The sequence below is a fragment of the Saccostrea cucullata genome, unplaced genomic scaffold (genome assembly GCF_032062105.1).
Source record: "Saccostrea cucullata isolate Sc308-1 unplaced genomic scaffold, CSIRO_AGI_Scuc_v1 ctg7419, whole genome shotgun sequence".
Taxonomy (NCBI): Eukaryota; Metazoa; Mollusca; class Bivalvia; order Ostreida; family Ostreidae; genus Saccostrea; species Saccostrea cuccullata.
In genome coordinates, this window is record NW_026932500.1 from 1 (window position 1) to 17,983 (window position 17,983).

General features: G+C 32.9%; 2 protein-coding genes across 2 annotated transcripts; one reads left to right on the top strand and one right to left on the bottom strand.

The window, feature by feature from the left end:
- Nucleotides 1-73: 73 nt before the first annotated feature.
- Nucleotides 74-2,524, bottom strand: LOC134235280 (uncharacterized; the record flags this gene model as incomplete). Its single annotated transcript, XM_062717403.1, has 3 exons — nucleotides 1,070-2,524; nucleotides 613-711; nucleotides 74-236 (listed from the first exon to the last, which is right to left on the bottom strand). Coding segments are annotated over exons 1-3 (1,717 nt in total), but the record flags the coding sequence as incomplete, so codon positions are not given.
- A 1,809-nt stretch (nucleotides 2,525-4,333) lies between these two features.
- LOC134235275 (helicase POLQ-like) lies at nucleotides 4,334-17,978 on the top strand. The gene is made up of 4 exons (XM_062717400.1): nucleotides 4,334-4,382; nucleotides 5,236-5,381; nucleotides 6,013-6,147; nucleotides 17,504-17,978. Exons 1-4 carry the CDS (start codon nucleotides 4,334-4,336, stop codon nucleotides 17,672-17,674), a joined length of 501 nt encoding a protein of 166 aa, XP_062573384.1. The 3' UTR covers nucleotides 17,675-17,978.
- The last annotated feature ends 5 nt before the right edge of the window (nucleotides 17,979-17,983 follow it).

Below are 17,983 nucleotides of genomic sequence, written 5' to 3' on the forward strand. Positions count from 1 at the left end.
AAGTCAGGAGAATACGGGGTGTTTGGGAGCTGAAAAACCTTTTCATCCTTCAAAAAAATTTGAACTGTTTTACTCTTATGAGCTGGGGTATTGTCATGAATGATCTTCATGTTCTTCAAGACTGTCTTTGGTCTTTCCTTTTCATACACTTTCTTAATTTTTTTCTGTACATTAATTTTGTAGAACTGTCCTGAGATACTTCTACTTGCGGAGTTGGAATTTGCACAACTGGACCACTAGAATTAAAGAAAATAGCATATAAAATTCTCTTAGCACTCGGACACCTTTTTGCAATGACAGGACGCTCGCTATTCTTCCTTACCCACATCACATTGTTATTTTTTCTTTGCAGCTAAAAAAAGTAATCCAAGTTTCATCACCTGTTAGTTAGTCAGCAAATTTTCTCCTGTCACAGTTTTTATAGATTTTCAACAGTTTTCTTGCAAAATTCAAACACATTGTCTTTTAATCTGGTGTCAAGAGATGCGGTATCCATCGTGCACATACCTTACGTTGGGGGAGGGGCTTCGTCCAAATTTGATGTACCTTTGCTGATGAGATGCCAACAATGCTAGCAATATATTTAAGAGTATATCTTCAGTCTTCCTGTACCAATTTCTTTACTGCAGCAACGTTTCCATCAGTAACAGCTAGCTGTTTTGGGCGCCCTGTTCTTGAAGAATCTTTAACGACGTCAATGCCACTCTTAATCTTTTTCAACCAACAACAAACTGTGCTTAACGAAACTGCAGAATCTCCATAAATCAGACAAATTTCATTCAAAATTATTTTTGCAGGTATATCAAGAAAAATATTGTATAAAACGATTAGAAATTTTAGACAGACTCAGGTAATGAATGTATCTACCCGTGCCGTACGTGACATCGGTTATGGTCAATTACGAAAAATATCTATGGAATAACATTACTTGCATTATTTTTGATCGCCCCAAGTACATTTAGTTGATAATTTGTCACAGTGATGAAATATTTATAATAAGTCTGGTATGAATGATTCAGTTACAATTGATCTATATTAAATGTTACACTGAGTATCTATACACTTTTACACATCGTCCATAGTATCCCACCCACAGTGTAGACTTGTACAGAGATATTCTGAATGGATGGTGCACTTCATTTTGCATTAGTAAGAACTTCAGGAACTCCACGTCAGGACTCAGTAGATGGATCTGTTTGTTGTTATGGTCAGTAACAAGGATGTTACAGAAGGAGTCGCACACTACATCGGTTGGTTTAAAGTCTTCTTTCAGGTTCTGTCTACTGTAGACAGACTTCATACGACCAGAGGGAGACATAATCACTAGTTCACCTGTATTTTCATTTGTACGGTTCACAACACAGATATCACTGTTACTGTTCTGTGTGACTCTGACTGGCAATGTAAATAATCTGGTGTGACCGTCCTCCTGGTACTCATACTCATGGATGACATCACCTGTCACTGTGATATGTCTCACCAGACGAATGCTTTGTGGCTTTAATTTGTAATAATCTGATTCATTGTCTTTCAAGGTGACCAGTAGTCCACCATCCACTGACTGACAGATTCCATATGGTCCCAGTGGATCTGTACTGATGACTGTAGAGACAGATCCTGATGTTGACAGGAGGGCAATTGATTTGTTAATATAATCAGTGAAATAAACATCACTGTTTCCAGTCATACACATGTCATATGGATTAATACTATATCTATGTCTTATTGCACCATTGTTGTCAACTTTTTCTGTATACTTTGATAAAGCATTGCTTATGTAACATTGGACTTCACTGAAAGCCTCCAAAATAGATATTGATTTATCTCCATATTGGAATGAATTTGTCTGAGTCACAGTAATAGAATCTAAATGTAAAGTTTTTCCAATCAAAGATTCGACTAAGTCATCTTTAATTTCACCCCTAGTGAACCTCACTGAATGTTCACAGTCTGTGGTATGAACCTCCAATTCAGAGAGCATTTTTGTTAGCTCTCTGTGATTGTCAATCAAGCTGTAATCTGACATGGTGCTGTTGTTCTCTATGAATTCCACTGTATCAGTAATTCCTTTCTTCTTCTTCTCTAATTCAGATTTCACTTGGTTCAGCTGATCATTCTTTTCAACTAAGTTGTCTCTGATTGTTTGTTCATGACGTTTTCTGATTTTTATCAACCTGGCTATTATCTCATCAACATGCTTCTGAAGCTTTTCAATATCAGCATCACACAGTTCTGTATTTTCTGTCACCTGTTGTAGAATCTTCTTTATTTTCTCATCAATCCCAGGCAGCTCCTTTTCCTTGATCTTGTTCAGAAATGTAGGTAGACCTCTTCTCCTGTGGGTGGCTGCCGTGGGTATAGTGTTCCAGTCATGATCTCTATGATCTGTTTTGGCACATTTAGCACAAATGAATTCATCACAGTCCTCACATACCATATCAATAGGTTGTTCGTGGGTTTCACACATTACTATGGGTGCTAGAGGAGAACCAAGGGAAGATTTTTCTAAGTCACTGTCAGCCATGTTTGTCGGCTGTAGTCTATGCCAATGACCTAGTTTTTAGTGTGCACATTAGATAACAATGGATTTTAAAGTTTTAAAGTTATTCAATGTGACACTTTGGTGTGCAATGAAATGTAAACGTAAAGGTGTTTTTTTAAAATGAGAAAATTATTTGGAATTTGAAAAAAAATAATGAATCAAAAGTAATATTGATAATCATTTGGTAAAAGAGATTATATTAGAAATATTTCAAATATATTTTTCACATTTATATGCACTCACTAACTGTAAATGACATTAGAAATAATGCTATTTTTGCTATCTAGCAAAAAAGCCAAAAATATGCCTTTTTCTTGACTTTTTTTTTCTTATGGGAAACATAGAGCGCAGTGTAGAGCATGCATTATTTTTCTGTCACTTATTAGTTTTGGAAAGATACGTCTTTGGTAAAAATGTAAATCTTGATCAAGGCTGCGCTGGATATTTTATGGAAAAAAAATTGCTTGAAAATAAGCAGTTTTATACAAAATATGCTAAAATGGTTATAAAACGTGATTTTTATTATGTCAAATTTTTAAAATAATGGCATTTTAATCAAAATGAAAATGACCATTAAAGGTCACATATATAGCTGTAAAAATTAAAGCTATTTGTATAAAGTTAAATTAAGATATTCATTTTAAGGGGCCAATTGAGACACTTACCATATATTACTCTTTGGTAAGTCATATTACATTTCACTTGTCCTTAGCTACCTTGATTTTTACTTGTCTCACCTAAACATTGTTTAAGCTGCAAAAGTTTCTTGAAATGAGTATTTACAGGTATAACAATGCATGCATTGGTACACTGGATTTGAACCTTTCATATTGATTTTGTGTCGATATTTTCTTCAGGTTTTTGAAAAGTGTTTTGGTGAATAATGAAAAGTATTTTTACCCAAATTCCAGTTTTTTTTTTAAAAAAACTTCTGTACATGTTTGGGTTTAAAAATTACCACATATTTGTATAATTAATTGTTTAACCAACTTTTATTTGCATTAACTTTTATTCATGATTCTTCAGATTATAATTCATTTGTCACTAGTAATTTCTGCAACATATGGTAAAGAGGGTTACATAATTTGTTTTTGATCTTTTTAGATATGTAAATTTAAGTTGATTACCTTATTTGTGTATATCGTGTACACTACATACTTTATAATCCCTATTAAGCGCCCCTGCCCCTATAAGCACCCCCTTGATCTTTTTTCAAATGTCAGGAAATAACCCAGCAGGCACGCAACGTTGTTTCAACGTTGAAAGGAAGTTGAATATAGGTTGCAACGTTGATCACCTATATATCAACGTTGTTTCAACGTTGAGGTTTCAACGTTGAATCCTCAACCTTTTTTCAACGTTGAAACAACGTTGAAGCTGCAACATATTTTCAACGTTGAATGTTCGTCGATATCTCAATGTAGAACCAACGTTGAAGCTGCAACACAATTTCAACGTTGAATGCTCGTCGATATTCAACGTTGAAACAACGTTGAAGATTCAACATTTTTTTTAACGTTGAGTATTTTCTGATTATATAGGCAAATATTCACTTTAGAAAGTTTTAAATTTGTAATATTGATTTTAATAAACAATAACATTAGAACCACATGGAAAATAGTTTGAAGTAAAAGTGATGATTATTTTTTCAGAAATGATTTTATGTGTAGATAATTAAATGAACAAATTGAACACAGAAAATAGAAAGAGTAACGATTTATTACCACAACATTAATTATAATATATGAGATGCATATGAAAATAATACTTACTATAATACCTATTTAAATCATGTTAGAAAACATCATGGAGTCAGAAAATCAAAGTGTTGTATGTGGTTGTGAGAAAAAAAAATATCTGTGATGAGGAGTTATCTATCTTGTAAAAAAATTTTCATGTGAAAAAAAAGTCACTCTAATTAAATACTGTATTAAGTACTTGAAATATTAAACCATTTTTAAATTGGTACTTAAAAAGATACAACTTGTTCAGTTTATATGGCATTTGATGTTGGATTTGAATGTTTTATTGTTAAATATAATAAAGCAATTACAAAGAAATTTGCAAAAGACATAGAAAGTAATATTTCCTTCATATATAATAAAACTGTGAGTTGTGTTACAATATTGTACTTTGAAAGTCTCAGTCTTATCAAAGGGTCGCTATCCCTTCAACAATTAAGAGGGCATCTTAGCAAAAAGTGCTATAAAACGGTTGAAAATTTAAGTTAGTATATTTTTACTATATGACACCCCATTTCCAAAATAAATAATTGAAAAGATGTTGAATCAAATGTTTTTCAGCATATAATCAACGTTGATTATCAATGTTGATTCAATGTTAAGACTTCAACGTTGATACAAATTTTCAAAATCTAACATAAAATCAATGTTGAATCAACATACAATAACAACGTTGATTCAAAGTTTATTCAATGTTGTGTGCCTGCTGGGAAGGGCCCCATGTACATTGATTAAAATCATCTAGAATAAAATGTAAAGTTAGACATTGTTTTAGTTCTTCTTTGAATTTAATATTTTTTTAAACAGATTATAAACCTAAATTATGATATTAAATATTATAAAGAGAATACCAAAATAACCACCCCTTTTTCACAATTTTCTAAGCATCCAGTGCGGTTAATAGGGATTATACAGTAGGCAGTGTACATGTAGAACAAAATGTTGTTTTAGTACATTTGACAAATTTTCTCTCATCATTTCAGGAGTTAGAGGAATTCTGGGCCTATCAAGAACTACTGGGAACCTTTGTCAAGCGTCTGACTTATTGTGTATCTGCAGAACTCCTACCACTCATGGAAATACCCGGCGTCAAACTGGTACATGCTATAGTATTCAGTAAAACTTGTTTAGACCAGATATTTATAGCAAAACTTGTTTAGTGCAAACAGGGATATTGCGAATTTATGGATATAGCGAGGTCGTCTTGGATACCCAGCTATTTAAATTTAAGTGATTTCTTATACAGTTATAACGAATTACGGATATAGCGAAGTAATTTCTTAGGTCCCTGTGACTTCGTTATAACCTAGTTTTGCCAGATATTGTCTTGTCTTTTATGATGTAGACCATGTTTACTTGTCTTTTTATTAAAATCCTTCGATAAAAATGTTTATCTAATGTTGCGAATTTGTATGTAGCCAGTGCTGTCTGCATTAGACAAGCTTTCTTAAATTGTACACTTTGATGACATTGCAGGTGTAAAATATTTATTTTGAAATTTCTACAATTGATGATATCAAAACATAATGAATCACAGTTCCATTACAAAAATTTATTTTATTTCATTGAACTTGTTGCTTAATCTATTTGAAAGTTTTGGTCTAAAGCATATAAAGATAAGTTGTTCTTTTAATACAAATTGTTTTTTACATTATACAGGGTCGAGCTTTGGATTTGAAGCATTTCAAAATGATATATTCTTTACAAAGTGGTTTTGACATTGTGCAGGGTAGAGCTAAGCAGTTATACAATGCTGGATTCCAGTCTGTGGCGTCAGTGGCGGCTGCTGATCCCGAGATCCTTGTTAAATCCATACAGCAGATCCCTCGTAAAGCGGCCAAACAGATCGTCGCTTCCGCAAAAGTAAGATTTCTTGTGTGATGAATTATATGACTTTCAGATAATGATACGAGGGCTGTTCGGAAATTATTGAGACAATTACATTTACTCCTTTAAGGACGAAGATAATTTCATGAAAATTCATCAATATCTTATAAAGAACGTCTAAAACACTTAAGCAAATTTTCAAATTCCTACGATAACTATATAAGGTTCTGTGAGGTAATAAATATGCATATGTCTATCGACCCGGAGCAGCCTCGCTACGTCATTTAACGTTACGTTAGCAGTAGATTGTTTCGGATGTGAAACGATCGGGAAGCGTTTAATACTTTTCCTTCTTTGTTATTACATAAATAACATTACAAAAATCAAAGTCTCTTTTCTTAAACTATTCTTTAAAAATGTATGCTGTTGCTACCCCATTCAAAAAAATTCATTTATCGGAAAGAACAACTTAGAATCATGCGGTGCAAATTTATATGTAACGGGGGTTAAATACCGTAACGATATCAATACTGCATGTAATAACTCATGGGTCGTTCAGATCTTTTAATTTTAATATTTAATTGCTAAAAAAGTATACCAAGGAAATACAAACCTAACACATCATTTTTTTTCTCGGTGTTATTGTTTTAGCAGGTCGTTCAGTCTTGAAAAGAGTTCTGCATTGCGCTACACAAAATTTTAGGCATGCTGGCTGCTCCGCCCTTGACGTCAAAATACATTTTTTCGTTGTTAGCAGATTTCTCAACCGCGCTTAATTTTTTTATGATCTCCATATTTCTGATCAAAATTCTATCAAAGTTGCACAACATGAATTTGAACCAAAGCTGAAAAATTATACACTTAAACTGAATTATTTTCGCTCTCTGTATTGATCCACGAAGGGTTAGAATTTTGGGGTTTCATATTTTAAATGTCTGATTCCGCGACTGCTCCGGGTACCCCTACTATTGACACATTTTTATACCATTGTAGAGAAAATATTTAATATTTGTAAAACATTTCTTGCTCTTATTAATTTTTAATGTATTTCAAACGTATATGCCAATTTTCACTGAAAGACGTTCATTAGAAAGCAAAATATACACAATGTCTCAATAATTTCCGAACAACCCTCGTACAGGTGTATTGTCCTTTTATTTATAAATATTTCATTTTACAGATGAGTTTTTGTCTTAAAAAGTCATGAAAGATAAGCTTATATTCGTGGCAACTTTGTATTTAATGTGTTTTGTAAATATGTTTACATCTAGCTTTTATGTCTCATAATACACTTCTTAGCCCTCCTTTTACCCCAGTATATCGTAAGGATTTCATGCACTTTCATTGGTTGATAGAAGTGAAATATGATTATTTTTCAAATTTAAATATATGTCTCTGTTAAAGGAATAATTAAACAACTCAGTTGTTTTTTTTTTTTTTTAGGTTTTACTGAATGAGAAAGCAGAGGCCTTACTACAGGAAGTAGAGGAACTGGTGACGGTTCCGGTCGAATGATCAACCGTACAGAGTTCACAGGGTCAAACCTCTCCCTGGGATGAAATGGACTTGTTTTCTAGTCTTGATACACAGTCTCCTACTTCATGATAAAAATTGGCATCCTTTTTACTTGGACAAAAAGTGCATATAGATAAAGGGGAAAAACTCAAAACTCTAGAACCCTTCCAATGATTTAAATGAAAATTCCTTCAGTTCTTTGTGTTTAGGTTAAGTGAACGTGACATCTTTTTTAAAAAGACAGTAGTGCTCAGGATGTTCAATTGTTCATTTAACTTCTGATTACATTTATTGCTTTTTTTACATGAGAGATAATAACTTGTACATAATAGAACTTGTATGTAGCATACAATGTGAATGTGCAATATTTCCTAATAGAAATATAAACTAGCTGAATGGTATTGAAACTGCTTCCAGATGTGTGATATTTAATTCTTGTCTAAAGAATGTGCTGCATTGCTTTCAAGAGCTAATCTATCATTTCATGCCAACATGATGGTTGTTATACCCCACGCAACTAGTTGCGGGAGGTATGTTTTTGACTGGTCCGTCAGTCAGGCAGTCCGTCAGTCAGTCAGTCAGTCAGTCCGTCAGTCAGTCCTCTTTTTTTGTCAGTGCAACACCTCATAAACCGCTGCACAGAATTTCGTCAAACTTTGCAGGTATTTAGGACACAATGTGTAGATGTGCATATTACAAGGAAATTCTTATTCCTTTATTTTACCCGGGAATTTCTGCACTTTTTAACTTAGGCATTTAACCATACCTTGAAGATAGAGATGAACAGTTTGTCAACATAACTCCTCATAAACCACTGCACAGAATTTTGTCAAACTTTGCGGGTATGTAAAACACAATGTGTAGATATGCATATTACCAGGAAATTCCGATTCAATTATTTTTTCCAGGAATTTCCACACTTTTAACTTAAGCATTTGGCCATACCTTGAATATAGAGATGAACAGTTTGTCAGCACAACTCCTCATAAACCGCAGCACAGAATTTTGTCAAACTTTGCAGGTATATAGGACACAATGTGTAGATGTGCATATTACCAGTAAATTCCGATTCCATTATTTTTTCCGGGAATTTCCACACTTTTAACTTGGGCATTTGGCCATACCTTGAATATAGAGATGAACAGTTTGTCAGCGCAACTCCTCATAAAGCGCTGCACAGAATTTTGTCAAACTTTGCAGGTATATAGGACACAATGTGTAGATGTGCATATTACAAGGAAAATCCGATTCCATTATTTTTTCCGGGATTTTCTGCACTTTTAACTTAGGCATTTGGCCATACCTTGAATATAGAGATGAACAGTTTGTCAGCGCAACTCCTCATAAACCGCTGCATAGAATTTCGTTAAACTTTGCAGATATTTAGAACACAATATGTATATGTGCATATTACCAGGAAATTCAGATTCCTTTATTTTTCTTGGAATTTCCGCACTCCGAATATAGAGATGAACAGTTTGTTAGCACCACTCCTCCAAAACTGTTGTACATAATTTTGTCAACCTATGATTTTTATGAGTTTTGCCTATTATTTAAGAAAATTTCTCACCCCCCCCCCCCACTTCAAATTAATGTGTGGATTTGTATTTTGTCAAGTAATTTTGATTCCATAATTTATCTTGAAAGTTTTTGTGATATAGAGTATTACATGTATAAACATTTGAACCATTGAAAATGAAAACGTTTTATGTCATGGTTCCTGTTGAATGGTGTCAGCTAGCAAATTATTGACCTTTCTGTTCAACAATGGTGTTGAAATGTTTGCAGAAATTCGTTGTTCTGGTGGTTTACTGCATCTATTAAATGAAGTCTCATAATTAAAATTGTTTTGTCGCTGTGACATGTACAAACTGAAAGGAACAGGAAGGAAGAGAAAACACCTGGTTATTCACAGATCCCAGATAAACGAAGCTACACCTGTTGACAATTTTTCACTGAGACATATCTGAACTTTACTGTGGTATTGTGTTTTATTAAAAAACATCTTGTGTATTCATGGTATATATGATTAAAAAAAGTAAAAAAAAGGGGGGGTTAAACTTCTGGTTTCTGTGAAAATTCATTTTTTCCACCATTAAATCTTTATACTATGCAGTGTGGATAACAGATTTTGTGGTTGCTGTATCTGAATACCCAATTTACGATACATGATCCTAAATTGCAATACCTTTTTGAAAGTACATTAAAAAGGTTGTATATCAGTTCAACATCGTCACTGCCTAACAGATGTCCTACCCAATGCAATGTCCTAATTTAAGAGAAGTGACCCAACCCTGCACAAAAAAATCTTCTATTCCTAACTTAACCGATGTACCAAAAATAGAAATAAGGAACTGGAAATTTACACTAAAATGAATGTTTAAAATAAGGAAACAAGAGGACTACTTGAACGATTTGAACAAGACAAACAAACTGAATAAAACAGAGACAGAGACCAGCTAGCATACATGTATAGTGTTTTTCATCTCCATCTTCCATCCTTCTGTCACACTTTGCATTTAGCTCAGTTCAAAGCAAAGTTTCAAAGAAACTGTTCAAGATATTTTTATCAACTTTCTAAGCTGATAGATATTGATGAGAGCTATACAACTGCATCAACATTTTTTGACCTTGAATTTTCATTTGATTTTGACCTATTTTTTCTCATTTAGCTCAGTTTTGAAGATACAATTCAAGATAGTGTGATAAACCTTCACACTTTGATATATTATGATGTAATCTTTTCAAATGCATCAACATCTTATGACCTTGACCTTTCTTTTGACCTCACTTCTCGTAAATTAGTGTTTAGATATAGGATCACCCATGATTTGTTGTTGGATATGATTTTTGTCCAATGAGTTGTGTAATTTTTAGGTCACCTGAGTAACTCAGGTGAATTATTGCTTTCCGTTTTCGTCCGTCGTCGTGCGTCGTGTGTTAACATTTGAACATTTTCAGCTTCTTCTATGAAACCACTGAACCAATTGAACCAAATTTGGTACAAAGCATCTATGGGTGAAGGGAAACAAAAATTGTGAATTTTATGGTCCCTGCCCCCCTGAGGCCTGAGGGGTGGGACCAAAACTACTAAAATTATAGCAATCTTTAAAAATCTTCTTCTTTACTCCTGGACATCAAGCAGGCAAACAGGGTCAGGGGTTCTGGTGTTAGGGCGGGGCACTATTGGTTATATATATTGAAAATGCATTTATTCTTTGAAAATCTTCTCTTTGGTTCTGGGTATTAAATAAACTAACTAAGTACATAGTTATGATGAGCAAGAGTGCCTCTTACAAAATTGTGAATTTTGTGGCCTCATGGTCAGGTGTTCTGGTGTAAGGGTGGGACCCTATTGATTTAATTCTTTGAAAACCTTCTTCTTTGCTCCAGGGTATTAAATAAACCATGTTAGTACATAGTTAAGTTAAAAAGAGTGCCTTTTACAAAATTGTGAATTTTATGGCACCAGGGTCAGGGGTTCTGGTGTTAGGGCGGGGCACTATTGATCATATAGTGAAAATACTTTAATTCTTTGAAAACCTTCTTCTTTGCTCCTGGGTTTTATGCCAATGATTTAAGAATATATACTTATGATGAAGAAAGGTGGATCTAGCAAAATGATTAGGTTTTTATGCCCCCCCCCCTCCTGGGTCGGGGTGGGGGATTGTGGTACATAGTCTGAATATAAGTTAATGCTTTGAAATCTGCTCTTTGGTATTAATCAACCGTCTTATGATAAAATTTGCAAAATTTTGAAATATGTGGCCTCAAGGTCAGTGGTTCCTTTGGAATGATGTGCACAACTAGTTAAAGCGGAAGTGCATTTTCTCTTTGTTACTCTGATCTACCTTTTGGTATTAAGTAAATAAAGTAAGCATGCTAAGTCTATAATTATGATAAGCAATGGTGCCCTTTTCAAAATTGTTAATTGCGAATTTCATGGCCTCTGGTTTAAAACAGGAACCGAATTAATAATTTGAAAGTTGTTGCACAATACTAAGGTGACCTATAAGGCCCGTGGGCCTCTTGTTAATTTTATAAATGAAATAAAAACATGCGAGTGGGATAACAATCATATCCAACTACAAATCATGAGGGATTCTTTTTATCCCATGTTTATTATTTCACAACCGATGTTTTACACTGTTTATATTTTTTTTTATATAGGACTCCACTTCATTTTACTTCATCACGCTATTGCAAAAACCATTGTGATGTCATAACTGCAAATAAAAATATGGGATACGAGAACGATATCACGAGCTATATCCACGGGATAAATGGGTAAACATGGGATAAATAATTTTATCACACGTCATAATCATTAAAAATGATGTAAACTTAAACTTTATCAACATTTCTTTTACCTGCTCCTTTCCTTTGAACTTGACGTCACTTCAATTTCTTTAATTAATGTTTAGCCCAGTTTTAAAGATACCATACAAGATTATGTAATCAATCTCATATGCTGATACATTCTGATGCAAGATTTTCAGCTGTATCAATTTTTTTTTTACTTTGACCTTTAAATTTCCTTTGACCTTGACCTCACTTTTCTTAAATAAGTGCTAAGCTCATTCTAAAGATACCAGTCAAGATATTTTCATTAAACAAACTATGCTGATACGTAACTGTGGTGCCTTCAACTCCTTTTTCTTGAATTTGTATTTGGTAAATTTTAATGAAAACCATTTTAGATACATGCATATTTATGTAAGCATTCACTAATACATTTTTGCTGACAATTTATTTTCTATCATTTTTTTTTAAATTTCAATTTAAGGTAGGATTTTTCTCATATTTCTTGTACTTAAAAATCAATGACTTTTTTTTAAAGAATCAAGAAGACAATATCAGTAAGTGATAGTATCAGTGAGATTAAATTTGATCGTTTTATCTTAGAGGCAAGGTCAGGCCAAGGTCATTATCTTTTTCCTTGACATTATGAATAAAAAAAATACTGTTGCCAATCATGTGATGCCTACTTCTATTTCAAAAATTTAAAGATTGTACTTTTTGCATGGAAAGATATTACTATATCGGGTCAATAGCAAGACATTACCAAATTTACATACGTAATTCGTAATAATACAAACGTAATAATGGCTTATCCGAATTTTTTCTGTTTTTCTTAATTTTTTAGGCTATATTAGTTATCTTCATATGCTTCCTATATTTCACTTTTTGTTATTTTCGCATATGATAAAGTAGTCTTTTAAATGTACAAAATGATACAAAAACAAAAAGATTTGATCGTTTACTAAGAGAGAAAATATGCTTTTCATGGATTTTTGGCTCAAATCTATACTTTGATTGGAAGCGTTCAAAAGCTAACATAGTTCTAGTTTGTTTGAAATATCACATTTATTTGATATATTTTGAAAGTTTAGTCCCTTATTATTAATTCAACTTACATTGAACAATTTTTCAAGTCTTTTATTGTGTAAAAATTATAACTAAATTCATTGATCTATATGTTATAATTTTGAGAGACAGAAAAAGAATACATTTTCATACGCCACCATTCCGCCAAAAATATAGTCCTTCCGAGTTTTCAAGCGCAGTTTTTCATTTCTATATAAAGTAGTACAATTGTGATGAAGAAAGAAAAAATATGGTTTTTTAAATCCCTTACACCTAAATATATAAGACATATTTTTAGCAAATATACTTTGAATGTTTCATCTAGTCAGAAACCAGAGAAGAATCCTACCTTAAAGGAAGTGATCGAGATATTTTCATCAAACTTCAGACATTTATACAAATTTTCATGTTACATTACTAATATACATTCGGCGGGAAATTCGTGTCCGAAGGACATATTTCTATTCCATGATAATTTGTTCACATTAACTACGGTACGTCATGCATCAAAGGAGATTTCCAATGTTGCAAAAATGAGAGAAAAATGGCAGTTTCCAGTAAAATTTCAAATACGGTACAAAATTTCATTTCTGGTAAATTTTGGTGTACTGCTGTGAGCCTGTGAATGGGGTAAACAAATTTGACAATTTGTGTACAGATGGTACACAGCACAAATATGCCCTTATACAAACTGAACTTTCATTAAGTATTCTGGTCATCACTTGGAGAATAACAATTTATGATTTTGGCAACAAAATATGATAAGTCTGTATAGTATATACATCATTCTACATTCAATTGATGTTTGTGATGAAATATTTCAAATAAATCTGATTATATGAATGATTTTAGTAAAAATTGATCTACATTGTATTTTAAATGTTACACAGAATATATAAAGATTTTTACAAGTCCTTCCTTGTATCCTACCCACAGTGTAGACTTGTAAAGGGACAGTGAGGATGGATGATTCACTTCATTGTCTGTCAGTAAGATCTTCAGGAATTTCCCGTCAGGACTAAGTAGATGGATCTGTTTGTAGTATTTATCGGTAACAAGAATGTTACAGAAGGAGTCACATGCTACATCTCCTGGATCAAAGTCCTCTGTCAGGTTCCGTCCTCGGTAAACAGACTTTAAATGACCAGAGGGAGACAGAATCACTAGTTCACCTGTAGTGTTACTTGTATAGTTCACAACACAGATATCACAATTCCTGCTTTGTGTTACTATGTATGGCCATGTAAACTGTCTGGTCTGACCGTCCTCCTGGTATTCATACTCATGGATGACTTCACCTGTCATTGTGATGTGTCTCACCAGACGTCTGCTGTGTGACTCTACTTTGAAACGATCTGATTTATTGTCTCTCAAGACGACCAGTAATCCACCGTACACTGACTGACAGATTCCCCATGGTAACAGTGGATCTGTACTGACGATTGTAGAGACAGATCCTGATGGTGACAGACAGCTTATGGATTTCTTACTATAATCAGTGAAATAAACATCACCGTTTACAATCATACATATGTCATGTGGAAGAATACTAAATCTATGTGTTATTGCACCGTTATTGTCAACTTTTACTGAAAAATCTGAGAACGTTTTTCTTATGTAACACTGGACTTCACTGAATGCCTCCAAAACTAATATTGATGCATTTTCATATTGAAATGAATTTGTCTGAATCATAGCAATATATTCTAAATTAAAAGTTCTTCCAACCATAGACTCGACTAAGTCATCATTAATTTCACCTCTAGTGAACTTCACTGAATGTTCACAGTTTGTTGTATGAACTTTCAATTCAGACAGCATTTTTGTCAGTTCTCTGTGGATGTCAACCAAGCTGTAATCAGACATGGTGCTGTTGTGTTCCTCCATGAACTTCACTGTGTCAACAATCTCTCTCTTCTTCTTCTCCAACACAGTTTTCACCTCAGGTGCAATTCATCATTCTTTTGAACTAAATTTTGTCTTAATTTTTCTTCAAGACGTTTTTTGATTTCTATCAACCTGGCTATTATATCATCAACATGTTCCTGAAGTTTTTTAATCTCAGCATCACAAAGTTTTTTATTTTCTTTAATCTGTTGTGGAATCTTCTTTATTTTCTTATCAATCCCAGGCAGATTCTCTCCCTTTATCTTTTTAAAAAATATATGTAGACCTCTTCTCATTTGGGTTGCTGCAGTAGTTAGAGTTTTCCAATCATGATCTCTATGATCTGTTTTAGCACACTTGGCACAAATAAATGTATCACAGTCCTCGCATACCATATCAATAGGTAACTCATGTGTTTCACACATTTCTATGGGTGCTAAAGGAGAACCAAGGGAATATTTTTCTGAGTTGCTGGCAGCCATGTTTATCGGGTGAAGCCAGCTACCTGAATGACCTAGTTTCTTGTATGCATGCTAGATATATAATAGCAGGTTTTTAAGTTGGGTTTTAAATTTATTCAGTGTGACGCTTTGATGTGCAATGAAATGTAAGCGTAAAGATGTTTTTATTTGTAGTGAGAAATCACTTGGTTTAGGAAAAATGCTTAATCTAAAGTTGATTACATGTTTTATTATTTTCTTTAAGATATACAAATAATTGATTATGAATTAATTAAATGAGATTAGCCCTTTCATTCATAATATCCTACTATTTAATCACCAGGATGAAATTTGGTGAGTCATATTACATTCACTTGCCCTTAGCTACCTTAATTTTTATTTGTCTCGCCTAAAACTTGTTTTAGATGCAAACGTTTCTTAAAATGCGTAATTACATGTATAATAATGCATACAATGGTACCTTGGATTTGAACCTCTCACATTGATTTTTGTCGATATTTTGTACCGGTATTTGAAAAGTTTTTTGATAAACAACGTACAGTATTTTCAACCAAATTCCAGTATATTCTTGTACAATATTTGGGTTTAAAAATTATCATATGTATGCAAACCAGGTAATTAACTATTTAACCAACTTTTATTTGCAAAAAACATTTATCATTCATGATTCATCAGTTACTAATTCATCTGGTACTATTAGTTTCTTCAACTGAGTAAAGAAGATTACAAAAAATATTTTATAGTTATTGATATGCAAATGTAAGTGAAGTACGTTATATGTGTACATGCTGTGTACATGCATGTAGTGCATAATGCTGTTTTAGTACATTTGATAAATTGTCTCTAATCATTTCAGGGGTGAGAGGAATTGTGGGCGTATCAAGAACTGCTGGAAACCTAGCTTTGTCAAGCGTCTGGCTTATTGTGTGTCTGCAGAACACCTATCGCTCATGAAAATACCTGGCGTCAAACTGGTACAATACATTAAAAGTTGTTTAAATTGTCTAATATTGTCTATTATGATGTAGGCAATGTTTCCTTGAAAGTCTTTTGAGTAAAATTCGTCGATAAAAATGTTGTTTACCTTATGTTGTTAAATTCTATAAAGCCAGTTTTTGCATTTGATAAGCTTTTTATAATAATTATTTCACTTTTCATCACAAAAATTCTTTATGAAAATAAAATTTTATGAATCCTTTAAGTGTTATTGTACAGATGGCAACATCTGAAAGAAATTTTTTGAAGAGATTGATAAAAAAAATTGTACACATTGATTACATTGCAGGTGTAAAATAATTTTTTTTAATTTTTACAATTGATGATATTAAACTATTATAATGCATTTCAGTTACATTACATAAAGATCTTTACTTTATGTCATTGAACTACTAGTAGTTGCTTAATCTATTTGAATTTTTTATAAGCATATAAAAATGAATTGTTCTTTACAAAGTGTTTTTGACATATTTGTACAGGGTCGAGCTAAGCAGTTATACAATGCGGGATTCCAGTCTGTGGCTGATCCCGAGATCTTTGTTAAATCCATACAGCATATCCCTTGTAAAGTGGCCAAACAGATCGTCACATCCACAAAAATAAAGTTTCTCGTGGGCCTAAATTAAATGACTTTCAGAAGGATGTGGAAAAAACGAACAGTATTCAATCTCAACGTTCATTAAACAAATATACAAAATAAGAGCAGAGCAAACACGGACCTCCGAAACATCAGAGGTGGGATCAGGTGTCATAATAGTAATGCGGATAATGATACATCAGCATTGCAAAGCTGAATATTCATTGTTGATGAACTAGATGCAATGAATTATGCCTATTTACTCTTAAACTTATTTTATGATTTCTCTGTTATTACATACCTTTACAAAAACTAATTTTCTTGTTTCTTTGTTTTTATTTATTTTTTTACAAAAATTATTTTTTTCTGGTTTCTCTGCTATTACATATCTTAAAACAAAACTATTTTCTGGTTTCCCTGTTATAACATATCTTTACAACTTCTATGCTTACCTTTTGACATTTCTTAAACTTTCTTTATTGATGGGGATTTTATGCACTTTCTTTGGTTGATAGATCCCAAATAAAATATATTTTTGGCTACTGTTTTAATTAAAATAAAAATGTGCTCACAGAACATAATTTTGTAGGTTTTACTAAATGAGAAAGCTGAGGTCTTACTACAGGAAGTGGAGGAACTGATGACGGTTCCGGTCGACCGATCAGCTGTACAGAGTTCACAGGGTCAAGCCTCTCCCTGGGATGACATGGACTTGTTTTCTAGTCTTATACACAGTCCTCTACCTCATTATGAAAACTGACATCCTGTTTACTTGGACAAAAAGTGCATTTAGAAAATGAGGGAATAATCATGAACCCCACAAATGATTTACGTGTAAATTCCTGCCGTCCTTTGGGTTTAAATAAGTTGAATGTGACGTCTTAGTTAAACAGACTGTAGTGCTTAGGTTGTTCAATTGTTCATTTAACTTCTGAATATACAGATTGCTATTTTTTTTTACATGAAAGATAATTACTTGTACCTAGTCAAATATGTATGTAGCATACAAAGTGAATGTGCAAGATCGGTGTCTGCTAATGAAAGAGTGATGCTTAAAGAAATATAAACT

Bases quoted from the DNA above. Each gene is read 5' to 3' on its own strand.
- LOC134235275 (XM_062717400.1), top strand. From the start codon at position 4,334: ATGTTAGAAAACATCATGGAGTCAGAAAATCAAAGTGTTGTATGTGGT. The intron at 4,383-5,235 runs GTGAGAAAAAAA...ATGTTGTTTTAG, and splicing joins TCAAAGTGTTGTATGTGGTT to TACATTTGACAAATTTTCTC. The intron at 6,148-17,503 runs GTAAGATTTCTT...ATAATTTTGTAG, and splicing joins AGATCGTCGCTTCCGCAAAA to GTTTTACTAAATGAGAAAGC.